This window comes from Taudactylus pleione, unplaced genomic scaffold (assembly GCF_031769625.1).
Source record: "Taudactylus pleione unplaced genomic scaffold, aTauple2 ptg000026l, whole genome shotgun sequence".
Classification (NCBI taxonomy): Eukaryota; Metazoa; Chordata; class Amphibia; order Anura; family Myobatrachidae; genus Taudactylus; species Taudactylus pleione.
Genome location: NW_028284428.1, coordinates 40905563 through 40932556, shown reverse-complemented (window position 1 = coordinate 40932556; position 26994 = coordinate 40905563). Strand labels below are relative to the sequence as shown.

Here is a 26994-nt window from a genome sequence, read left to right as displayed (position 1 = left end):
ATGAAGGTGGTCAGGTTAGATAAATCATTAGGAAATATTTTATAATAACATATTATTGTAAAGAAAGATTTTCATAATATTTACTAATAATTCTATAATTGATTATAATATTAAAAAAGATGCCCAGGATGTGTTTAAAATACAGACGGAAGGGATTTTGGCAGTCAGAATGCCGGCGCCGGAATCCCGACACTTGTCAGAATCCCAGCGCCGGCACCCCAACTGCCAGAATCCCAAAGGTAGTGGGAAGTTTAGGGTTAGGCATTAGGGGGAGGTTTAGGGTTAGTCATTAAGGGGAGAGGGTTAGGTTTAGAGTGCAGGGAGTGGAGATTAGGTTTAGGTACCGGGAAGGGAGGGTTAGGGTAGGGAGAGGGGGAAGGTTAGGATACCGACCAACAAAGTGTCAGTATTCTAACCCTGGTGGGATGTCGGAATCGGGATTCTGACCGCTGGGATCCTGAGCGCTGGCATCCTGAACGCCGGCATCCCGTGCCCATCCCGCTGTGCCCTGACCTGCCACATTCCTCACAGTCTGTACATAGTATGTGGACAGTGTTTCAACAGACTAATAGTTCTATTTACTACAATCTGCATTTGTAATGCAGATTGTAGTGTGATACTACCAACTGAATTCGCATTGCAAATTCAGGCAATATTACAGGGACTTACTACAAATCCCTTACTACAAATCCCTTGCGATAAAGCTCTGTCCCTGCGAATCCCCTCCGCACACTTATCACGGTATTTTTGCAAAAAATACCATGACAAGTACCGACGCATGCGCCGACCGACTGTCATTAAGCCCCCCCCCCCGTCGCTAAGCCCCCCCAGCGCCCCCCCCTCCCTTAATTACACTTACCTGCAGTGATCGGGGCTCCGGTGATGTCCTCCGTGGCTCTGGTTAGCTGACATCCCATACTGCACTGGGATCCGGTCAGGTGACGACCGAGTCCAAGTGCAGCCTGGGAGACCAGCTGACCGGAGGGAGGACATCACCCAAAGGCCTGGTCACCTGCAGTGATCAGCATGTGGATCTGTTTAGACCACACAGCTTATCACTGGGGCCGGCTCCGTGCTCTGCTCTGCCTGCTAGAGCGGAGCAGGAGTCCGGTAACCAGGTGAGACCCTGGATAACGCCACCTCCAGGCGTTATTATCACAGGGCTTTCCCCGGTATTTTTCCAAAATTTATTTTTAGTAACTTGCACACAGATCGCATTTCCCATTACAATTATGGGAAATGCGATCTGATTACTAAAAATAAGTGATAATTAGGGGTTGGAGTAGAATTTTACGAATTCTACTCCAATTGCCCTGTAGTAACTTTAGGTGAAACTAAAATAATGTGAGAAGGGTGTGAAAACACCATTTTTCACTTTATTTTAGTAAAAATAATGTTAATAAATAGAGCCCTAACTGAGGGCCTGATTCAGACCTGCTCGCGAGCGCTGTGCGCTCGCAAGTGGGTCGATGGTGGCCCAGTGCGCATGCGCACGACGGAGCCGGCTCCGTCGTGTGCATGCACGAGACCCAGATAGCGACGGGCAATCCGTCGCTCCAGGTCTCGTACCAAAGGGGGCGTGCTGTCGATGTTGAGTGACAGCACGCCCCCTTTGGTGGATGGGCCGGGGGAGTGGCTGTCCAAACGGAGACGTTCCCATGTGAACGCCTCCGTTTGGGGGCGGCCCCACTGACATCACGAGTGATGTCAGTGGGAGCGATTTCGGCTCTCGTCGCAAGCTCGATGGTCGCTATGGTCTTGACCATCACGACCATCTTCCTGGCCGCTTGCTATAGCTGTGGGTGGTCACCCACAGCTATGCGAGCGGCCAGGAGGCCGCTCTAAAAAACAAGAAGGCCGGCCCTGATTCAGAGCGAGCGCTCTGTCAGAGCGTTCGGCTCTGAATCAGGGCCTGAGTCTGTGAAATATCTGTGGATAGCGGCAGCACTGACAAACTGAAGGGTCATGATTGGTAATCATCTTTCATTCTATTCTTTGCTCTTCTAACCGATCATGCTACATCTCCCCCATCACTCTAGATCAGAGGTTCTCAAACTCGGTCCTCGGGACCCCACACAGGTCACGTTTTCCAGGTCACCCAGCAGCTGCACAGGTGTAGTCATTACTCACTGACACATTTTGAAAGATCCACAGATGGAGCTAATTATTTCACTTGTGATTTTGTGGGGAGACCTGGAAAATATGCACTGTTTGGGGTCCTGAGGACCGAGTTTGAGAACCTGTGCTCTAGATTTTTCCCTGCAACAAACCTTACAGCACTACAGTAATACACTCAGTGTGTGTTATATTGAATATATCATGCGAAAATAGAATTGGAGTGTTTGGTTTTCTGGCACTGACTCACCTGTATTTAGTTATTAGTGATATGGGGCTCTATTTACTACAATCCGCATATTGAATGCGGATTGTAGTGTGATATTACCGAGTGAATTCGCATTGCGAATTCAGGCAATATCACAGGGATTTACTATAAATCCCTTGCAGGGACAGAGCTTGCGATAAAGCTCTGTCCCTGCAGATCCCATCCGCACTGTAGTCGCGGTATTTTCGGAAAAAATACCGCGACTAAGAGCCCGCGCATGCGCCGACCGACCACCGCTACTACCCCCCCACCGACGCTAAGCCCCGCCCCCGGCACTAAGCCCCGCCCCCGCGATCGCGGACCCCCGCGACCCCCCCTCCCTTCATTACACTTACCTGCATCCTCCTGGCCTCCGGTGATCTTCTCCGGGCTTCCCGATCAGGTGATCTCCCATACTGCACTGGGATCCGATCACCTGATGACCGGGCCCCAGTGCACTGTGGGAGACCAGCTGACCGGAGAGGAGCCATCACCGGAGGCCCGATCACCGGTCCCTGGATTCAGGTAAGAAAAAAAAAATGTTTAATTTTTTTTTCTTTTTTTTACAGTAATCAGCTTGCGGTCTACTTAGACCACATAGCTGATTACTGGTACCGGCTCCCGCCTCTGCTCTCTCCGTTAGAGCAGAGTGGGAGCCCGGTAACCGGGGGAGACCCTGGATAACGCCACCTCCAGGTGGCGTTATTATCACAGGGCTTCCCCCGGTAATTTTTTACAATTTATTTTTAGTAACTTGCACACAGATCACATTTCCCATTACAATTATGGGAAATGCGATCTGCTTTACTAAAAATAATTGATACTGGGGGTTGGAGTAGAATTTTACTAATTCTACTCCAATTGCCCTGTAATAACTACAGGTGAAACTAAAATAATGTGAAAAGGGTGTGAAAACACCCTTTTTCACTTTATTTTAGTAAAAATAATGTTAATAAATAGAGCCCATGGTGGTGATAATAAATAAAGCATTAACTTTTTCATTTCTATGAGACAAACCTCACAAGGTTACATTTAAACTATTAGTTACCTCCTTCACATAGGCCTTCTTGCAGGAGTGGTTTAAGAAAGGAGGGGGCCTATATGCAGACTATCCGTGCGGGCCGCCTCCTCTTCTCTGTGGTGCAGATGACTCTGGCATTGAGCTAGAGTGTACTGCACATGCGCCGGTCTCCGGTAACATGACGCCCGTGCCTTGGTCCCGGAGACACCTCTACTGCGCATACGCAAATATCCAGGAAAAGGTCCGCTGCCCCATTTTCCTGGTGATTTGAACTGCAACTGCAGCACCGATGCAGTACTGCGAAGAGGTAAGTATTAAACATGAGTTCATGGTGTGCGGTATAGGCCCCATGAGCACCCCACACCCTGCACCCATTTTAGATACGCCAATGATCTCTTGAATACTTATAATTAAAAACATATCTAATAAATAAAAACAAAGGCATTAGAGTTGCAAATAAAAATTACAGTCAAATTAATTTTGACAACAAACATTTAAATGTAATTTTCTTTGATAATAATAACGATTGGTGATTACAGTTAATATATTGGCGGACAATAGAATGGATGACAAAACAATACAAACAAACTCATATGAATGTTGAAAGTTGAACGTTGGTGTTCAACTCTCCATAAATCAATAACACACCCAGATAGGCTTGTGTTAAAGCCCGGGAGGAACATTCTAATTGGCGATCAAATATCATAAGGAGAGCGCACCACTAATAAATCTAATAATTCAAACCATACAAACATTCTACCGCCACAGCAAGATATTACAATTAGGGGTGAGCGAGTTCGGATTTCTGATATCCGAACCCCCCCGAGCCCCCCCGATCCGAGGCAGATCCGAGTCAGGCTCGACTTTTCCCGCCTGACTCGGATCTGAAATCGAGGCAAAACGTCATCATCCCGCCTTCCGAGTCTCGCGGGTTTTGGATCCTATATAAGGTACCCACATCGGCGCCATTTTCTCACTCGGCTGTGGACAGTGAAGAGGGAGGGTGGGAGTTAGGGCTGGCTGGGCTGTGTAGTGTAGTGTAGTGCAGAGTAGTGTTGTGCTGTGCTGCGCTGTGCTGCTGTTGTCCACTACTTCAAAGTCCATAGGGGCTGGCTGTGTTGTGCTGTGCTGCTGTTGTCCATAGGGGCTGTGTCCACTACTTAAAAGTCCATAGGGCCTGGCTGGACTGTGTTGTGCAGTCAGTTCTCCATAGGGGCTGTGTCCACTCCAAAGTCCTGTGCAGTGTCCCAGTCCTAAAGGGGTGCTGTAGTGTTGTCCAGGGGGTGCTCTGTCCATCAGGGGTGCTCCCCCCAAGTGCTAAAAAAATTATATTTTTAGTGTGTTTGTGAATTGTGTGCGCAGTAGCCGCACGTGCATCAACAAAGTAGTGCCAAGGGTGCGCCTGTGTCATAAGTAAAGGGCAGGCTGGCTTGACCGTTAAAGGGTGCTGTAACTCCCAAAGTACACTCCAGTCCAAACCAAAAAAAAAAATATTTTCTGTGTTTGTGAATTGTGTGCGCAGTAGCTGCACGTGCATCAACAAAGTAGTGCCAAGCGTGCACCTGTGTCATAAGTAAAGGGCCGGCTGGCTTGACCGTTAAAGGGTGCTGTAACCCCCAAAGTACACTCCAGTCCAAACCAAAAAAATAATTATTTTCTGTGTTTGTGAATTGTGTGCACAGTAGCCGCACGTGCATCAACAAAGTAGTGCCAAGCGTGCGCCTGTGTCATAAGTAAAGGGCCGGCTGGCTTGACCGTTAAAGGGTGCTGTAACCCCCAAAGTACACTCCAAACCAAATAACAAAATATTTTTTCTGTGTTTGTGAATTGTGTGCGCAGTAGCCGCATGTGCATCAACAAAGTAGTGCCAAGCGTGCGCCTGTGTCATAAGTAAAGGGCCGGCTGGCTTGACCGTTAGAGGGTGCTGTAACCCCCAAAGTGCACTCCGGGCCAAACCAAAAAAATATATATTTTCTGTGTTTGTGACTTGTGTGTACTGTGGCTGCACGTGCATCAACAAAGTAGCAGCGCCAAGCGTGCGCCTGTGTCCCATAAGTAAAGAGCCGGCTGGCTCATTTCTTAAAGGGTGGTGTAACCCACAAAGTGCACTAGTCTCCAGCAAAAATAAAAAAATATTTTCTGTGTTTGTGTGCGCTTTAGCCGCACGTATATATCAATATAACATAAATGGAGGACCAAACTTTCACCGATAAAAATAAAATAGGGAAAGATCAAGAACCACTTCCTCCTAGTGCTGTTGCTGCTGCTGGGAGTTGTTCATCATCCCAGAGAGGAAGTAGGAACATCACTACTTTTACTAAACAATTGACCCTCCAACAGTCCCTAGCGATGAGGATGAAGTACGACAGCAGTCATCCTGAAGCAAAACGTATAACTGAGGCCTTGACTGCTATGTTGGTGTTAGATGTGCGTCCGGTATCCGCCATTAGTGCAGTGGGATTTAGACAATTGATGGAGGTAGTGTGTCCCCGGTTCCAAATCCCGTCTAGATTCCACCTGCATCCTCAAAGCAGCAGCGACAAGCGTGCGTCTGTCTGTTAAAGGGTGGTGACACCCTCAAAGTGTGCTACACAAACAATAAAAATATTGTTCTTTTTTTTTCGGTCTTTGTGAAATGTGTGGGCTGTAGCCGCACCTGCATCCTTAAAGCAGCAGCGACAAGCGTGAGTCTGTCTGTTAAAGGGTGGTGACACCCTCAAAGTGTGCTACACAAACAATAAAAATATTGTTATTTTTTTTTCTGTCTTTGTGAAATGTGTGGGCTGTAGCCGCACTTGCATCCTTAAAGCAGCAGCGACAAGCGTGCGTCTGTCTGTTAAAGGGTGGTGACACCCTCAAAGTGTGCTACACAAACAATAAATATTTTCTTCTTTTTTTCTGTCTTTGTGAATTGTGTGGGCTGTAGCCGCACTTGCATCCTCAAAGCAGCAGCGACAAGCGTGCGTCTGTCTGTTAAAGGGTGGTGACACCCTCAAAGTGTGCTACACAAACAATAAAAATATTCTTCTTCTTTTTTCTGTCTTTGTGAATTGTGTGGGCTGTAGCCGCACTTGCATCCTCAAAGCAGCAGCGACAAGCGTGCGTCTGTCTGTTAAAGGGTGGTGTAACCCTCAAAGTGCTCCAAAAAATAAAAAACTATTTTTTAAATGTGTTTGTGACTTGTGTGCGATGTAGCCGCACGTACATCAACATAGTAGCAGCGCCAAGCGTGCACCTGTGTCATAAGTCAAGGGCTGGTTTGGACATCTGGTCCGGACTGAAAGACGTGCCAACAATTTCTGACAAGTCTACTGTCACTGCATATGATACTGTCCTCAAAGCAGCAGCGACAAGCGTGCGTCTGTCTGTTAAAGGGTGGTGACACCCTCAAAGTGTGCTACACAAACTATAAAAATATTGTTCTTCTTTTTTCTGTCTTTGTGAATTGTGTGGGCTGTAGCCGCACTTGCATCCACAAAGCAGCAGCGACAAGCGTGCGTCTGTCTGTTAAAGGGTGGTGTAACTCTCAAAGTGCTCCAAAAAATAAAAAACAATTTTTTTAATGTGTTTGTGACTTGTGTGCAATGTAGCCGCACTTGCATCCTCAAAGCAGCAGCGACAAGCGTGCGTCTGTCTGTTAAAGGGTGGTGACACCCTCAAAGTGTGCTACACAAACAATAAAAATATTCTTCTTTTTTCTGTCTTTGTGAATTGTGTGGGCTGTAGCCGCACTTGCATCCTCAAAGCAGCAGCGACAAGCATGCGTCTGTCTGTTAAAGGGTGGTGTAACCCTCAAAGTGCGCTCCACAAACAATAAAAATATTCCTCTTTTTTTTTCTGTCTTTGTGAATTGTGTGGGCTGTAGCCGCACTTGCATCCTCAAAGCAGCAGCGACAAGCGTGCGTCTGTCTGTTAAAGGATTACATCGGTGACAGCATCCAAGTAGGCATGTCAGACAGTCCGTACCTGTATTGGCAGGAAAAAGAAGCAATTTGGAGGTCCCTGTACAAACTGGCTCTATTTTACCTGAGTTGCCCCCCTCCAGTGTGTACTCCGAAAGGGTGTTTAGTGCAGCCGGGAACCTTGTCAGCCAAAGGCGTAGGAGGTTGCTTCCACAAAATGTGGAGAAGATGATGTTCATAAAATGAATTATCAACTCTTCCAAGGAGACCAGCCTCCAGAACGTACAGAGGGACCTGTGGTTGTGGATTCCAGCGGGGACGAATTAATACTCTGTGAGGATGAGGATGTACACACTGAAGAGGGTGAGGAATCGGTGGATGAGGAGGATGAGGATGACATCTTGCCTCCGTAGAGCCAGTTTGTGCAGGGACAGATTAATTGCCAGCTTGTTTTGTGGGGGCCCAAACGAACCAATCATTTCAGCCACAGTTGTGTGGCAGACCCTGGCGCTGAAATGATTGGTTTGTTAAAGTGTGCATGTCCTGTTTATACAACATAAGGGTGGGTGGGAGGGCCCAAGGACAATTCCATCTTGCACCTCTTTTTTTTCAATGCATTATGTACTGTTTGCCAGCCGGCCCTTTACTTATGACACAGGCGCACGCTTGGCGCTGCTCCTTTGTTGATGCAGGTGCGGCTACAGCCCACACAATTCACAAACACAGAAAAAAAAGAAGAATTTTTTTATTGTTTGTGGAGCGCACTTTGAGGGTTACACCACCCTTTAACAGACAGACGCACGCTTGTCGCTGCTGCTTTGAGGATGCAGGTGGAATCTAGACGGGATTTGGAACCGGGGACACACTACCTCCATCAATTGTCTAAATCCCACTGCACTAATGGCGGATCCTGGATGCACGTCTAACACAAACATAGTAGTCAAGGCCTCAGTTATACATTTTGCTTCAGGATGACTGCTGTCATACTTCATCCTCCTCGCTAGGGACTGTTGTAGGGTCAATTGTTTAGTAAAAGTAGTGGTGTTCCTACTTCCTCTCTGGGATGATGAACAACTCCCAGCAGCAGCAACAGCACTAGGAGGAAGTGGTTCTTGATCTTTCCCTATTTTATCTTTATCAGAGAAAGTTTGGTCCTCCATTTATGTTATATTGATATATACGTGCAGCTAAGGCGCACACAAATACAGAAAATAATTTTTTATTTTTGTTGGACACTAGTGCACTTTGTGGGTTACACCACCATTTAAGAAATGAGCCAGCCGGCCCTTTACTTATGGGACACAGGCGCACGCTTGGCGCTGCTCCTTTGTTGATGCACGTGCAGCCACAGTGCACACAATTCACAAACACAGAAAATATTTTTTTATTTTGTTTGGAGTGCACTTTGGGGGTTACAGCACCCTTTAACAGTCAAGCCAGCCGGCCCTTTACTTATGACACAGGCGCACGCTTGGCACTACTTTGTTGATGCACGAGCTGCTACTGCGCACACAATTAACAAACACAGAAAATAATATATTTTTATTTCTTTGGAGTGTACTTTGGGGGTTACCGCACCCTTTAACGGTCAAGCCAGCCGGCCCTTTACTTATGACACAGGCGCACGCTTGGCGCTACTTTGTTGATGCTTGTGCTGCTACTGCGGACACAGGGCCTGATTCAGAGCCGCTCGTAAGCGCCTGCTCGTTCGCTCCGAGCGATGTTCGCACATCTGCGCATGCGTATGGGTCATAATGCGCATGCGCCAACCAGTCATTGCGGTCGGAAATCAAGCGCTCACAAAATAGCGAGTGCCTGCTAATTTGAGTGACAGGATGAGGCGTTTGTGGGTGGTAACAGGGGAAGGTGCTTGAAAACGGGGAGTGGAGATCCGAACGCAGGTGTGCCAAACGGTCAAAACGGGCGTTTTAAGGGTGTGCATAATTAACAAAGCAGCGTAATCGACCACGTCACTTGGTTGTTTCTTAGCCTGAACTGTTCGCATGATTGCGGTAGGAAAATCCTACCACAAGCACTGCGAGCAGTTCAGATGCCTTTCGATGTACTCGATTAATCAAATAAATAGCGGAGATGACGTAGGATGCGTGCGGCCAGGGGGCGTCTTTACAAAATAGTGAGCGCATGTTTCGTTCGCTCGCTCAGACATAGAGGCGTCAACAGACCGCAAAGAGCGAGCGCTCAATTTAAATAGCCGGCCCCTTTTTCTGAACGAGCGAGTGCAAATAGCGTCCGGCTCTGAATCAGGCCCACAATTCACAAACACAAAAAAATATATATATATTTTTTTTTGGAGTGCATTTTGGGGGTTACAACACCCTTTAACGGTCAAGCCAGCCGGCCCTTTATCTATGACACAGGAGCACGCTTGGCGCTACTTTGTTGATGCACGTGCAGCTACTGCGCACACAATTCACAAACACAAAAAAATATATTTTATTATTTTGTTTGGAGTGCCCTTTGGGTGTTACAGCACCCTTTAATGGACCAGCCAGCCGGCCCTTTACTTATGGGACACAGGCGTACGCTTGGCGCTGCTCCTTTGTTGATGCACGTGCAGCCACAGTGCACACAATTCACAAACACAGAAAATATTTTTTTCTTTTGTTTGGAGTGCACTTTGGGGGTTACAGCACCCTTTAACGGTCAAGCCAGCCGACCCTTTACTTATGACACAGGAGCACGCTTGGCACTACTTTGTTGATGCACATGCTGCTACTGCACACACAATTCACAAACACAAAAAAATATATATTTTTATTTTGTTTGGAGTGCCCTTTGGGGGTTACAGCACCCTTTAATGGTCAAGCCAGCTGGCCCTTTACCAATGACACAGGTGCACACTTGGCGCTACTTTGTTGATGCACGTGCAGCTACTGCACACACAATTCACAAACACAAAAAAATATATTTTTTTATTTTTTTTGGAGTGCACTTTGAGGGTTACAGCACCCTCTAACAGTCAAGCCATCCGGCCCTTTACCTATGACACAGGCGCACGCTTGGCGCTACTTTGTTGATGCACGTGCGGCTATTGCACACACAATTCACAAACACAAAAAAACATTTTTTTTTATTTTGTTTGGAGTGCCCTTTGGGGGTTACAACACCCTTTAATGGACAAGCCAGCCAGCCCTTTACTTATGGGACACAGGTGCACGCTTGTTGCTGCTCCTTTGTTGATGCACATGCAGCCACAATGCACACAATTCACAAACACAGAAAAAATATTTATTCTTTTTGCACTTGGGGGGAGCACCCCTGATGGACAGAGCACCCCCTGGACAACACTACAGCACCCCTTTAGGACTGGGACACTGCACAGGACTTTGGAGTGGACACAGCCCCTATGGACAACTGACTGCACAACACAGTCCAGCCAGGCCCTATGGACTTTGGAGGAGTGGACACAGCCCCTATGGACAATAGCAGCACAGCACAACACAGCCAGCCCCTATGGACTTTGGAGGAGTGGACACAGCTCCTATGGACAACAGCAGCATAGCACAACACAGCCAGCCCCTTTGGACTTTGGAGGAGTGGACACAGCCCCTATGGACAACAGCAGCACAGCGCAGCACAGCACAGCACAACACTACACTACACAGCCCAGCCAGCCCTAACTCCCACCCTCCCTCTTCACTGTCCACAGCCGAGTGAGAAAATGGTACCTGATATAGAATCCAAAACCCGCGAGACCCGGAAGGCGGGATGATGATGTTTTGCCTCGATTTCAGATCCGAGTCAGGCGGGAAAAGTCGAGCCTGACTCAGATCGGCCTAGGATCGGGAGGGCTCGGGGGGGTTCGGATTTCAGAAATCCGAACCCGCTCACCCCTACTTGTAACCATAAGAAACGAGCAACAGAGGAGTTAACTTTCCGCTGAACCTCATCCATAACTGCACCTGGTTTTAAAGCTCGCCACTTACAGCGTGGTATGATGGCAGACCAGCCAAACCTACAAAACGGCCAAGACCTTTGCAACAGGTCCATGTAACGTACAATGGCCTAGCGGAGATCCAAAGATGTATGTTGACCTATGTTATTACCACCGAGGTGAATGATCACGAATTTTGTAGTCCCCAAACGCCTCACCACCTCAATCAACTGCCATTTCAAATCTACCCACAACAGTCCACGGAACCCAAGTCAACGCACACCCCCAGCTAACGGAAACCGAAATGAATCACAAGCCAACTCAGACATAGATGCCCAATAAATGAAAGAACACCTGATAATCTATAGGAGCTTAACACCAAAATACCCTGTTTAGAAAGAAGTAAAGAAAAACCATTAATAATCAAAACCATCAAATGAAGCAAACTCAGAAACAGACATAGCCCAAACAAACAACACGGTAAGACAAGGCATGGTAACCAGACCAGAGGTGATACCAAAAACCGACAGGGTCTTTTCTATACCATATAATTGAACTCAATTACTTGATGCCTTTAGTGTAAGAAAAACAAATTCCTCACAGACCCCTGCAAAACACAGCAAGTAGTCTAATACCTGGTTAACATGCCATAACAGGACGAACAAACGCTTTACCCGGCAGTATATAGCGCTGAACAGCCGCCAACTGCCCTGATCCAGAACCTTAAGTGCCGAATTCATCATGATAAACATAATAGTTTGTTTCAAAACATGACCAAACTGGTACTTGGTTAAAGGAGCCCCATTCGTATGGATCAGGCAGGCGCCAGCAGTTTGGGAATGCACCGATAAATCAGCGGGCAAATCAGTATATCATGCAAACTCGATAATGGAAACTATCGCCACGGCCAGCTTGGTCAGTTTTTTTCGTTTTTTAAGCTAACATAATAAAACATCATTCCGCACTAAAACATCCTGAAACAGCAGAGCGGCATCCTTGGACATAGCAGCCGCTACTAATTCACTGACACAAAATGCACCGCAGAAAGCCATAGCAAAAGCAATCTTAAACGGCAGACTTTTGTACTCCGAAAAGCACACACCCTCAACTGCCGTCAAAATGTAAATGAACATCTGTGAGTTGTTGCTTATCTTACATCGCAGGTGCTGTCCTGGCCCAACCCCTAGTGCTCGCACAACTATAAACCCTCAGCAGGTCGTGCCTTCGATAAAGCTGAGAAACATTCGCCACACTGACCAACCACTATTTCAACACCGGGAAACTATAAGAGTTCCAGATGACAGATAACTATGCAGGAGTCAGATGAGCCGACCAAAGAGTGCCGTTAAAACCAGACAGAAAAATGGACCAAATACACAGGTCACGTTTTATATCAACAGACAGGCGAAGAAAATGATGGGGTCTAGAAATACCAGACAATGCTCTGCTAATAAGTATTACTCTACAAACAAAATTAAACATACCCAACAAAGACTGAGCCTGCCAAAGAGCCACCTTGCAAGACTCCAGGACCAACTTAATAGCTAAAAGCAATTTCTGGACTTTATTCCTTGGTAAATGACAACAACTGGCCCCAGTATGGATTTCGATACCCAAGAAAGACATATAACTGGTCCCTCAGTCATTGTCAGAACCTCAAGTTACGAAAAAAGGGTCTGCACCGAATAAAGTAATTTTGCACAGCGAGGGGAGTCTGCTGACCCATTACAGAGGAAACCATCAAGGTAGTGAACCACACAGACCTCCCCCGTTCCTGCCACCAGATACCAATGCAAAAACATGCTAAAGCACTCAAAGAAGGAGCACGATATAGAACAACCCATTAGCAAACATTTTTCAATTGAATTTTCACTGTGCAAACTAAAACCCATAAATCGGAAGGAAAATTGCAGCAGTCTTAACTAGGTAACTAGCAAGACATCATAGCAATGACCTGAGGCATCCCTCATCTCCTCTCCTAGCCGGGCAACTGGACTATACTGCATTACCGGGCCACATGCACTCTTTGGCGTGATGCATTAGAGGCACAGGTGCTGAAACCGACATCGGGGCACATTGCAGCAAACACAGCCATTTAATGCATAACAACAGCCCTATCCTGTCGGAAAATGGAGGAGTCTTTTTAGCAGATACCAATGCCGTATCACCAAGACTGGCTGAGTAGCTTCCAGCCAGACCTCAACGTCCTTGCAGCCAAAATCTAAAATCACAACACCCAATCGTTTACAATAAAATAAACAAGTGCTACATCAATCCCGTGGAAGCACGGAACATCCCATGAATCAGGTGAAAAAACTTGAACACATTTCCAGCTGCAGGAAGCATATACATTCTGTGGCAAAGAGGGTACTTGCCATGTTCTGATGTCCAGAACAGAACTCACTCCCCAGGAAAAGAGGCAGATAGGGTGAGGAATGCTGCTGCTTACTGCAACAAAGGTTTCACACAAAGGTCTCACACACAGCTGCACCACCTGGGTGTGACTGACATGGTGTGTGTGAAGGTATAAAGGATTGTGGAATCCAGTGGGCAGGGCTTCTGATGCTGACTAGCAGCCGGACGATAGAGAAGGGCTGGTGAGACATAGCTAGTGTCAGGAAACCTCATATGTATAATACAAATGTGCTGTGATAACATTTGTGAAGAGTAAAAAGCCATCTGACTGTGAAAACCGATGTAGTTTGCAAGCAGATTTCTGCAATATCCATCAACCAAATAAATAAGGAATTGATTAGTGCAATATGGCTGCAAATGAAATGTAGTTTATTTACCAAACCTGTGTCTTTCTTGCATAGATGACCATGCTAATCATGTCCTGGAAGGAATATTGTTATTTTATATCATCATCATCATCATCCTTCTACTGGTTGCAGTCCTAGTGACAGTCTATAATTACTTCTGGTAAGTTACTGGTATCATTTACAGTTCTACAGTTTATTTACCTGAGTAAAAGATATAGGCCCTAATTCAGACCCACTCGCTACCGCAGGCAGCTCGCATGGTCTGTGGGCATTTTTTTTTTGTCTCCAGGCCGCTCGCAAAGCTGTGGATGTCTACCTACAGCTTGTGCGAGCGGGCTGGAGACCGTCGCGATTATCGCGACCATCGGGCTTGCGACGAGACCATGGGGTAGGGTCTCGGCTGCCGCAAGCCCGAGTGGACTCCCTGCTCTAATAAAGCAGGAAGTCCACTACTGACATCAGTAGTGATGTCAGTAGGTCCTCCCACAAACACCAGGCATTCCTAAAGGGAACGCCTGCGCTTGTCCAGCCACCACCCCATACCAGCCTACAAAACGGGGTGAGCTGTCACTCACCATTGACAGCCACCCCGTCTTGTAGCGACACCCGTAGGGACTGAAGTTCAGTCGCTCGGCGGGGCTCGTGTATGCGCACGCCAGAAGCGGTGCATGCGCAGTGGTCAAACATCGAGCCGCTTGCGAGCACTGTGCACTCACGAGGGGCTCTGAATCAGGCCCATAGAGCGGATGTATTCCGACGGTCATCGTATGCATGTCACCGTTGGTAAAACTGGTATCCCTGACGATCCCCACAAAGAACCGCTCTGTTGGTAAGAGCGGCTCTTTGCACTGGAGGGACTTCCAGGGCTATGACCCAGAAGCCCCTCCAGCATTCTTCTACGCACGCTGAAGGACACATGTGCCGCGGGGGCTGCTGAGAAGGATACGATTGTTGTTGAATACTTGAACAGGTTGTTGAATACTAGAATGCTGACAGGATAAATAAAGCAGACTTACAGGTGGATAACAGAATGGGGTGAAACACAGGGAATGGAGGAGAAAAGTATGAGACATAGGAACTGATAAATTGCAGGGCTGCTTGGGAGCAGTGAGGTACTATGAACACAAGGGCAGGATTGTCCATATGCAGTACAGGTGCAAGTGTGCAGTATGTCCAAGGTGCAGGGCCGTAGAGAGCTGGCCAGTGGCCCCAACACTATCAAGAGGGCATGGCCTGCTTGCAGGTGATGTGGCCACACCTCCTTAGAAAAATTTAAAAAATCTATTTGCATCGCGTTGTTCATTGTGAGCCCCTCAGCCTGGCACGAATCCAGTGTGATTGCTCTTCTCCATGGGCAGAGGTGAGGAGACTGCTGCTGCTTACCTGCAGAAGTGAGCAATCTCCCTGGTCTCCAACTGCAGCCAGAAGCGTGTGCTGAGCTGCTGATTGGTAAGAGGGAGGAGGGGCGGTGTCGGAGCCAGGCCCCATCCAACTAGCTCAATCCTCTCCTCTCGAAACCTCTGGTCCAGTGTAAGGACACTGGTGCAGTGTTGCAGGATGTCCAGTGTATTGGACACTGGTGCAGGTTTGCAGTATGTCCAATGTAGGGACACTGGTGCAGTTTTCCAGGATGTCCAATGTAGGAACACTGATGTAGAATAGCAGGAACTTCAGTGTAGGAACACTGATGCAGATTAGAAGGAGCTTCAGTGTATGTACACTGGTGCAGGTTAGCAGGAACTTCAATGTAGGAAAACTGATGCAGATTAGTAGGAACTTCAGTGTAGGAACACTAATGCCGGTTTGCAGGTACTGAAGTACAGAATGCAGAGCAGAAAACTGGAGCTAAGTTACTATCCTCTGGGACAGTTGTCGTGCTGGCGACACAAGGAGACTAGGGGGTATATTTACTAAAGGGCGAGTATTTAGAAGTAGAGGTGTTTCCCATAGCAACCAATCAATAATGATATAGTTGTAATTAGAGATGAGAGGTTCAGATTCTGTGGAATCCGAACCGCTCCGAACACCAGGGATCCGAGTCCATCCGAGCCGCGACTCGGGTGTTCGCGTGTGACTCGGATCCCACTTCAAGGCCGAACGTCATCCTCCCAACGTCGGATCCTCTCGAGACTTGGATGACGTTCGGCCTCTATATAAGGCGCCGCGAATCCGGGACTCAGCACCATTTGTTAGTCGGACTCACTCGGCGCGCACGCTGCGCAGAGCTCTGCAAGGAAGTTGGCTGTGTCCAGACTCCAGACCAGTGGCTACTGGTTGTGCTGTTAAATGACTGTAGTGGGAGCACACTGCAAGCCGATGCTGCGCTACTCTGCTAATTAAAGTGACTCCTTGGGAATTGCAGTAGCCCTCTGTGTATACAAGCACTGTGACTCATTGGGCAGTAGCCCTCTGTGTATACAAGCACTGTGGCACCTTGGGCAATAGCCATCTGTGTATACAAGCACTGTGATTCCTTGGGCAATAGCCCTCTGTCTATACAAGCACTGTGACTCCTTGGGCAATAGCCATCTGTGTATACAAGCACTGTGATTCCTTGGGCAATAGCCCTCTGTCTATACAAGCACTGTGACTTCTTGGGCAATAGCCATCTGTGTATACAAGCACTGTGATTCCTTGGGCAATAGCCCTCTGTGTATACTATGGACTGTTTATTGACTGTCTAACATCTGGTGTCTATCTAGACATTGTCTACCTTTTTACTGTAGAGCTTTCAATCCACACCCGCCGTGTGCTGCCCACGTTTTAATCAAACCTGTGGTTCTGTACTATAATACAATATGCAGAGCCGTGATTAGACTTTTTGGTGCCATGTGCCAGAAAGAGCATTGGCGCCCCCCTCATTTTTCAAAGGGACATAATGCACCCAAAAAAGGACAATGGCTTCATGGGGAAGGGCCAGGGAATAGAAAGAAGAGGCCAGGAGATGCTGGGGATGAAATAAGAGGAAGCTACAAGCAAGAATGATAAGAAACAGAAATTTGACAGGCCCAAACAGCGCCCCCTGACCTGTGGTGCACCGGATACACTCCCCTAGCTACGGCCCTGACAATATGCTGCCCTATGATATAATTTGTGTTTATATAGTACATTGCTCTCAGAAATAATATATAATATGCAGTGTCAGACTGAGGCATTAAGGGCCGACCGGGGGATGCAGTGGTAGGGGGCCAATTCTTAAGAGGTACGGTCAGCCACTAAAAGGAGCGTGGCCAGCCACCACAGAGGCTTGGCTAACCATTACAGAGTGCAGAGTCTGGGCACCTTTAGAAATATATATAGTAATTGCTGATAGTGTATACATGGAAGGCCGGATATGTTCCCCATGGTCTACTTTCTGTGTTATGTAACTGAGCATTTTTATTTTTTGCACTCTTAGGAAGAAACCAAAATCAAAAACAATTCCTGATCTCCAATTGGAATCAATTGCTCTCATCAAGTCAGGTAACATTGACTAGATAGCTACGTAATAAATACTATATATCCAATTATATATCCAATACTGCATATCCAATTGGCTTAAAAATAAAAACAAAACAAATTGCATGAATAATCATACACATTATAGATCAACAATCTTTTTTATGTTAAATTTGTTTTGTCTAATTTCAATAAAAATCAATGAAACATATAAATGTTAATTTATAGCTCTTAGAAAATATCAGTTCATTATCTTAATGTAATTCATCAATCAATCAGCAATCAATCAATCACAACTCTGAGGTCTTGAATTCCATTCCCCCAATAGCCTGAACTACAGTGGAGTTTGTACATTCTCCCCATACTTGCATGAGTTTCTTCTGGGTACTCTGGTTTCCTCTGGCAATCCAAGAATATCCTGGTAGTTTATGTGTGTGTACATGTGGTAAGGAATTTAGGGCCTGATTTAGTTTTACACAAATACCTCTTTTCCACAAACCTAAAAATCCTGAGTTACTGCACGTGAACACACATCATCCTGGGATTTTTGTCAGTGAAAAAGGCTCCACCTGGGTCCAGTCACCCGGGAAACCAACCCTGCTAGCCAGCAGGGTTTTTTCCCAGGATGGACCCAGGTCAGGCTCAGTGTAAATGGGTAACCCAAGTCATCCGACCTGGACCCGCTTACAGCAAGGGGCAGGCGCATTCCAGTTCAAGGAGATGATGTAATCTCCAAGTGTTGGCACTGCACCTGTGTGCATTGTGAACAGCGCTGATCCGGGTATAAACAGGATCGCCGTGGTGGAAAAGGGGTCTGTCCTGGTTTGGAACCGTGTTCCAAATCTCGGGCTAGACCCAAGTGGAAAAGGGGTAAAACTTGATCGCTCGCAGTGCCCCTTAAGTCGCAGCAATGGCCAGCGTCCTCAAAAACATGGGGGCGTGTTAGCCCTGTAATCTGGGCATGTTGAAACCAGTGTCAGCATCTTCCAACGCAGCTTCACTGGCTCCAGCTGCGCAAAAACATTGGCCATGCTGGGCAATATGTGTGTGCTATATAAATAACTTTTAATAAATAATAATAATAACAATAGCTTTATACCAATATTGTCCTAAAATTTGAAAAATATATCATTCATCACTTATTATTTAAATTATCATTTTAAACATTTTGTTCAATATAAATGATCCAATACATCTACTCCAGAATCATAATTTCAATGTTGACTGACTTGTACATTATAATTCTAACAGTATTCAGCATTTGAATCTTATTATATACTCTTGTTGTTAAATGAGCATTAATGTAACTCATTATTTTTATTTCTGTGACTGTGTGGATCTAATTTTCTTCTACCTCCTAATTTTGCATATTAACAGAACTTCTCTCCTGTGCTTACCTTGTGTTTTTATTATTTAATGATTTTTTTTAATCATATCCCATATCACTTTCAAGCTTCAAAAATATGTATATAGTATTCTATATTTATACTTCCTATAATGAATGTTGACTATTTATATTCTCTAATGGGATCATTAATAGAGTTCTGGTATATTTAACAAATTAATTATATTTGAAATCTACATTTTCCATTGCAGGTCAGTGTCCCCATTAGAAAAATCAATTTATCTCCTATTGGTTTAATTCAAAGTTGTAATAATCCACATCTCTCCCATATTTGCCTACTCTCCCGGAATGGCCGGGTGGCTCACAAAAATCGGGTGGCGCTCTCGGCTGCCCGCACCTGCCTGGGCCACCCCCGCAACCTCCCATACCCCCACATACTTGCATCGGGTCACTTCCACTTATCAAAAGAAAGTGGGCTGCACGTGGGGGGGCGATGATGCTGCTTTACAATGTCAGTAATCTAGGCATTTTATAGTGGGGTTGTGATGACACCTGTCACGTTTGGGTTCGGAAGATCTTCTACTGATAGATTAGAAGTCGGGGTGCTAGGGTGGGGAAAGAAATGGAGACGAGGGGCCTGAACATATGTCTTCCTCATCCACAAATATCAGATGTTGGCTAGACCTGACCAAAGGTGTGGAGTCTAACTTACTGGGAGGTGTTCACCAGTGACCCCTCCAATTGGGATTTGGGTTTGAGCTTGCACCCAGCAAGCAGGCATCTGATACAAGTGGGAAATGGAAGAACACAAACACAGGGAAAGCTCAGGTGGAATCCGAGAGAAAAGTAGGAAAACAGTCCTGTACTAGATGCACTGAAGATCCGGGTGCAAGATGATGTAATATATGCACTGAGAATCCAGACACTGGATGGTATAATGTATAAACTCAGAATCCAGATGCAGAATGATGTAAGTACGCACTGAGTATCCAGACGCAGGACTGGTACAGGAGAATGGCACTAGGAGTGAGTACTCGGATGACGTACTGAGTATACACGCTGGTGATCAGACGCAGGACTGGTACAGGAGAATGGCACTAGGAGTCAGTACTCAGATGACGTACTGAGTATACACGCTGGTGATCAGACGCAGGACTGGTACAGGAGAATGGCACTAGGAGTGAGTACTCGGACGACGTACTGAGTATACACGCTGGTGATCAGACGCAGGACTGGTACAGGAGAATGGCACTAGGAGTCAGTACTCGGATGACGTACTGAGTATACACGCTGGTGATCAGACGCAGGACTGGTACAGGAGAATGGCACTAGGAGTCAGTACTCAGATGACGTACTGAGTACACACACACTGGTGAATGTTGCTGGAGTATTTCACTAGAAGAGTGAAACGTGGAACCCGGAACGCTGCAACAGCAAGTAGTCACTGAAAATAGCGAAGTTGTTCAGGCAACTTCTTGTTGTCCAGAGGCCGGCTAAATACCTTTAGGTAGCGATCTATTGGAGGACGGCTGACAGCTAACAATGCTACCATTTGGTGAAGGGCTAATCAGGTGATGTAGACTGTTATGGCTGCATCCATGACGGTAACGGCAGGAACCAAGGGGTCTATTTGCTAGGCTTTGTTAAGAGATAAAGTGAACGGTGATAATGTACCAGCCAATCAGCTCATAACTGCCATTTTTCAAACACAGCCTGTGACATGGCAGTTAGGAGCTGATTGGCTGGTACCTTATCATCGTTCACTTTATCGCCTAACACAGCTTAGTAAATAGATCCCCAAATCACGGAGCAAATAGATGTCCTAGCAGACCCCAGGAATAATCCTCAGTGCGTCACACACCGCTGCACCTGGTGTTTGACCGCCCGGGAGGTCAGGGGAAGCCTGTGCTGAGGTGAGCAACTGGCGATCCTAGGCCGCAACCTGAGAACACCGCTATACATGCCCCTGCACCGCCCACTTATGCGACCCGCCACGCTCCCCTGCTGGTGCAGCCAGAAAGTCGGTAGTAGAGATGGCTAGTGAGTGAGTGTCTCAACACACTGACTCGAATCATTCAAATGAGTGAATGATTCGAGTCACTCAGTGTTTGGTGAGTCGAGACACCCAGATCCCTAACCTCTCTGCCAGTGGGAGCTAGTGAATGGCAGCTCCGCCCCCTACACTGCTGATCCGACCTGATCATACTTCCGTGCACTGTGTCAGATCGGCAGTGTAGGGGGCGGAGCTGTTAGCGACTCACTCTGAGCCGTGCAGCTATTGCCAAGGGCTTAGGGCAGTGCACTGACTCTCCTGAGTCAGTGCAGAGGCTTGAGCTGACCTGGGGGGCGGAGCTGTCAGCGACTCACTGAGTCGCACAACTACAGCCAGGGCTCAGGGGAGTTCACTGACTCAAGAGTCAGTGAGAACCCTGAGCTGTAGTGCTGGGCTGCGGGGGCGGAGCCGTCAGCGACTCACTCTGAGTTGCTGGCTCCAGCACTTGCTCTATCTAAAGAGCCGTGTATCGAGACACTGGCCCTGATTCAGAGCCGGACGCTCTGACCAGATCGCTCGCTCTGAATCAGGGCCGTCCTATTTAAATGTGGAGCGGCCTTTTGGACGCTCGCATAGCTGTGGGTTACCACCCACAGCTTATGCGAGCGTCCATGATGATGGTCGCGATGGTCAAGACCATCGCGACCATCGGGCTTGCGACGAGACCCTGCAGTAGGGTCTCGTGGCCGCAAGCCCAGGAGTGATTTTGGCTCTATCAGAGCCAAAATCACTCCCACTGACATCACTAGTGATGTCAGCGGGGCCGGACCCAGACGGTAGGCGTTCCCATGGGAACGCCTCCGTCTGGCAGTCATGCCCCCGGCACGCCCACCAAAGGGGGCGTGCTGTCAGTCACCATCGACAGCACGCCCCCTTTGGTGCGAGACCCGGAGTGACAGCTTGGCTGTCGCTGTCCGGGTCTCGCGCATGCGCACGACGGAACTCCCTCCGTCGTGCGCATACGCATTGGGGTAACATCGACTCGCTTGCGAGCGTCCTGCGCTCGCGAGCGGGTCTGAATGACCCCCTCTGTCTCAAGACACTTCACTGAGCTGAGCCATGAGGCTCAACTCAGTACAGTGAATCGATCTGCCCATCCCTAGTCGGTAGGTATGATCTCTCCTCCAATCTATCTTTATTGACTGTATGCCAATAACGGTATGTCACATTACAGTGTGTGTCTCTATGCTCTCTATACCTTTTTTGACATTTCTTTTGTGCTTTGTAATCCCCAGGTTTGTCCAATGTATCACAAGCCACACAGACCTCACAGACAGATGACATCATAAATGCCGCCAATGATTTCACATGTAATTCTATACCTAATTTCGTATGATGTTCCTGTAGTTTTTGATGTCAGTGGATTAGTAGTTTTCATATTTTTTATTCCAGTGTTTTATAGTTCACACACTTAGGGCCTGATTCAGAGTTGGGAAGAGAGCCGCACATCCACTAGGCGACGGGGTAACGACAGTACTATTATAACATTGTAATCGTACCGTCGTCCCCCATCCCCTGCAGTGCCTACACTGAATGATTAGTCGTTCAGTGTAGGCACCCTCCCTCATCCCTGAACATGGTCAATCGGGACCACAATTAATTGTGCGATTGCGCGATTACGATGTTGTAATCGTGCCATCGCTCATTAATATTGCCTAGTGGATGTGCGCCTTAAGAAAGCGCAAGTAACACTGTGCACCTTGGTAATACCATGCTGCACTGCAGGTGGGGCAGATGTAAAATGTGCAGAGAACTTTATATTTGGGAGGGGTGTGTTAAAACTGGCATCTAAATTGCAGTGTAAAAATAAAGCTGTCCAGCATTTGTAGGCTACATGCAAAAGCAGCCAGTATTTACCCCACATGCAAAAAAATATATGTATTTGCACCCCTTGCAAAATTGCAAAATGTTTTTTCCAGCTACACAGTTACTTGCTATTTCTTACTCTATTCCTCTATTCCCAACTCTGAATCAGGGGCCTGATTCAGGACGCATAGCTGATGCGATCGTGGCTGCAATAGTGTACGCAGGTCTGCTGCAAAAGTATGCTAATATGTGCAATCGCAAAGCACTCGCACGGACAACATGCACACGCCCACTTTTCCCCTCTCACACAGCCGTAAAACCTTGCAAACCAGCCAAAACTTCGATAGCATCGAAGTACATTGGAGCCGCTCGCACATTTACAGCAGGTCAGACCTCAGACCTCACTTGCTAACTTTCCTGTACGAAGTAAGCACTCAAGTTGCGTATGCTATCGTAGTGGCTAATTTATGCACGCCCCGTCACAGGTCCCTCCTCTTACCCCCGGCGGCCGGCATCCGACTGACGTGGCTGGCCAGCCACCGCAGAATCAGTAGAGTCTGGGCACTAGAGTGTGCCCAGAGTCTAATGCGCATGCACAGATCACCGGGAAATGGCATTCTCAAAATGCCATTTTCAGGCATTTTGAGAAGTGCTGAGAGACCCAACACGGATCCTCAGAGAGGTAAGTTTTAGATAATATGGGTGCAGGGAGAGTGGAGCGGGGCCCCCCTGGGGGGGGGACAACCACACCGGCACCACCCCCCAAACGGCACTCTACAATGGGTCTGCGTAGTCACTGTGCTCGCATTCCCGATTGCAGTGGGACATTTGTGCATGCACACTGAGATGCATACCTATGCGCAATGCACAACAATCAGCCGTCTGCGTACGCTGTTGCATTTGCAATCCGTCCTCAATCAGGCCCCAGGTCCTTAGCACAATGATAATGACCATTACTTACAATGCAATATTTTAACCAAGTGTTGTTCTTAATCTTCGTCGGTTCACAATAGCTGGATATCAGATTTTACTTAATAGTGCGATTCCAGATTATGCTTAATAGGGGAGTTCTCCTAAAGTTGATATTCTTTTTAAGGAATAATTTTTCTTCCAAGATAACATCCTTTAAAAGAACATGCCAATGATTACAGTGAGTCGAAATCATAGATCTAGCTACATTTGAACAGGAGGAGGGGGGTTGGTACTACTTACCCGAGCCTGGCTCAGTTGGAGGTGCCCAAGCCAGTGACCACCCTCACTGCTCCGCTCACTACTGCTGTATAGCAGCTCGTCCCCACTTATCGAACGAAAGTGGGCTGTCCTGTGGGGGGGTCGGCAATGACGTAATTCGCACTGAATTGCGTCATCGTAGCCCCACCCCCTGTTTTACAACGCCAGTAATCTAGGCATTGTATAGAGGGGCTGTGATAACACAATTGTGCAGCCACGCCCCTGCACCGCCCACTCATGCCACCACCACACCCCCTGCTGGTGCAGCCAGAAAGTCGGTAAGTATGATCTCTCCTCCAATCTATCTTTATTGATTGTACTGTATGCCAATAACGGTATGTCACATTACAGTGTGTGTCTCTATGCTCTCTATACCTTTTTTTTACCTTTCTTCTCTGCTTTGTAATCTCCAGGTTTGTCCACTGTATCACAAACCACACAGACCTTACAGACAGATGACATCATAAATGACGCCACTGATTTCACACGTAATTTTATACCTAATTTCATATGATGTTCCTGTAGTTTTTGATGTCAGTTGATTAATAGTTTTCATATTTTTTATTCCAGTGTTTTATAGTTCACACACTTAGGGCCTGATTCAGAGTTGGGATTAGAGTAATAAAGCGCAAGTAACTGTACACCTTGGTAATACCATGCTGCACTGCAGGTGGCAGGGGCAGAACTATGGAAGACAATGGAGGTGCCTGCCGCCGGGCTCCAGCTCTGAATGGACACCTCCTCCATTGTCCACAACATATTCACCCCACTTAGGGCTGTAACTATGTACCCGGAGTGTACCATCACTGCCGCCCAATACATGGCACCTCTTCCAGGCACCTGAGAAGCCACCATACTCTAGTGCAGAGCTCCATGTCAGACCATCAGCTGCTGCCTTCGTCTATTTATAGCAGGGGTGGGGAACCTTTTTACTGCCGAGGGCCATTTTGATATAACATTATTTGCGGGCCTGGTGCAGGCCACGCCCCCTCCATGTGATGTCACATAGGGACGGGCCATAATCGTCGGTGATTACAGCAATGCCCGGAGCATCCTGAGGATGCTCCGGGAGCTGTAAGGGCAGCGGTGTGACCGTCTGAAGCATCCTAAGGACGCTTCTGGCGGCACTGCTGCATTGATTTTGGCTGCAGGGTGCTATTCTAGGCACCCTGCTAGCCAAATGAGGCTAGCATAAAAAAGGTCAGAGAGTCAGACAAAATGATTCCGGGGGCCTTATACGGTCCCCGGGCCTGAGGTTCCCCATCTATAGCCTGTCTGCATGCAAATTGCTACATTACAGTGAATTTACGCCACTGGCAGGTGGGGCAGATGTACAATGTGCAGATAGATTTAGATTTAGGAAAAAAAACTCACACATTGGCCCCCACAGAAAAAAAGAACAGACATTGGCTCCCACAGCAAAAAAATAAAACACAGTGGCCACCACAGTAATAAAAAGTTTTCCCCCACTGTAATTGCCCCCCACAGTAATTACACTCACAGTGGCCCCCACAGTAATACAACAAATGCACTGGCTCCCACAGTAGAAACACATTGATCCCCGCAGTAATAAAAAATTGTCCAACACAGTAATTACACACATTGGCCCCCACAGTACAGTAATTACACACACATTGGCCCCCACAGTAATAAAACAAACACAGTGGCCCCCATAGTAGTTACACTCACACTGTACCCCACAGTAATAAAATAAATAAATAAAGATACACTGCTTCTTACTTTGAAGGAGCATAGTTTTCCTCTCCCTCCCTCAGAGGCGAGAGTTTATGCAGAGGGAGTGCCAGAGAGCCTGTCTTTCTCTGTCACGGAGCAGTGAGGACTCGGAGCAAAGAGCAGCACTAGGCTGGTGGTAAAGGCAACATGACATGCGAGACCTATCAGTCACAGTTTACGGGTCGGGTCGCATCTGGGCCACCCAGAAAATACCAGCGCTGCTGCAAGGACTTGCGGTGATGATCGCAACACACTTGGGAACTTGGGATCATGGCACACTTGGGAACCGCTCGTGGCACGCTAGTGTGCCACGGCACAGTGGTTGAAAAACACTGTCTTACTCTATTCCAAACTCTGAATCAGTACTCAATCCTCAGTACAATGATAATGACCATTACTTACAATGCAAAATTTTAACCAATTGTTGTTCTTAATCTTCGCCGGTTCAAAATAGCTGGATATCAGATTTTACTTAATAGTGTGATACCAGATTTTGCTTAATAGGGGAGTTCTCCTAAAGTTGATCTTCTTTTTAAGGAATTATTTTCCCTCCAAGATATCATCCTTTAAAAGAACATGCCAATGATAACAGTAAGTTGAAAACATAAATATAGCTGCATTTGAAAAGGAGTAGGAGGGGGCAGGTACTATTTACCCGGGCCTAGGCCCGGTTAGATGGGTCCAGGCCAGGTACCACCCTCACTGCTCTGCCCACTACTGCTGCCCGTACAGTACCTGTATAGCAGCTGTCAGGGTATTGTTCAGCTGCCAAGCTTAGGAAATTCTGCCTTGAAGACTTCTATCATTCGGCCGGCGAGAGAAATTGTACTTAACACTGAGAAAAGTTCAATTTAGCTCAAGAAGTGAGCTGTGACTTCCTGGTCACCTTTATTAATACCTCAAATTGAAGGTGTACATTAAGCAAGCAACCAATAAAACATATTTCCTGAAGCATACTAATATCCAATCAATTCTTGCCCTAAGGGCGTACATATTAGTAAATTAATTAGCTCGTTATATCTTAAAAACAGTTGTAGCTTGTAGCGAGGTAGATTTATAGTTTCTTGACTTTGTTCCTCTTCTTGCTCCTGCAGTAACGGTTTCCATGATTATAAGAATAACTCTGGTTCCCTTATCTTGTAAGCCAGTTCTTCCTGTCAAACAGTCTTGAAGAGAACATATCTGAATTTCTTTTATTTAAGGCAGAAAAACAAAGTTGTCTTAATTCATACATTCATTTAAAATCAGCACATGTGTTAATCAATAACTTCAGCATTGCCTTACCCTAATATTCCCCTCTTTTTATTAACACTTGTCCCTATACTTGTGATATGATCGCAATATATCGTTTGATGGTACCTACTTTATCGTACATGACAATCTTAAGGACTGCATGCAGATAGATAATAATCATTCAATACCACGCTATTGCCCCCTATCACAAGT

At 46.9% G+C, this 26994-nt stretch overlaps 1 protein-coding gene across 1 annotated transcript in view; it reads left to right on the top strand.

Moving 5' to 3' along the window:
• The window catches only part of LOC148539325 (uncharacterized), a 153964-nt gene that overhangs the window by 109313 nt on the left and 17657 nt on the right, over positions 1–26994 (top strand). Inside the window, exons 3-6 of the mRNA XM_088451568.1 lie at positions 13997–14102; positions 17340–17404; positions 22014–22088; positions 24228–24302. Of these exons, the coding sequence (XP_088307694.1) occupies positions 13997–14102; positions 17340–17404; positions 22014–22088; positions 24228–24302 (321 nt within the window). The remainder of the gene's footprint in view (positions 1–13996; positions 14103–17339; positions 17405–22013; positions 22089–24227; positions 24303–26994) is intronic.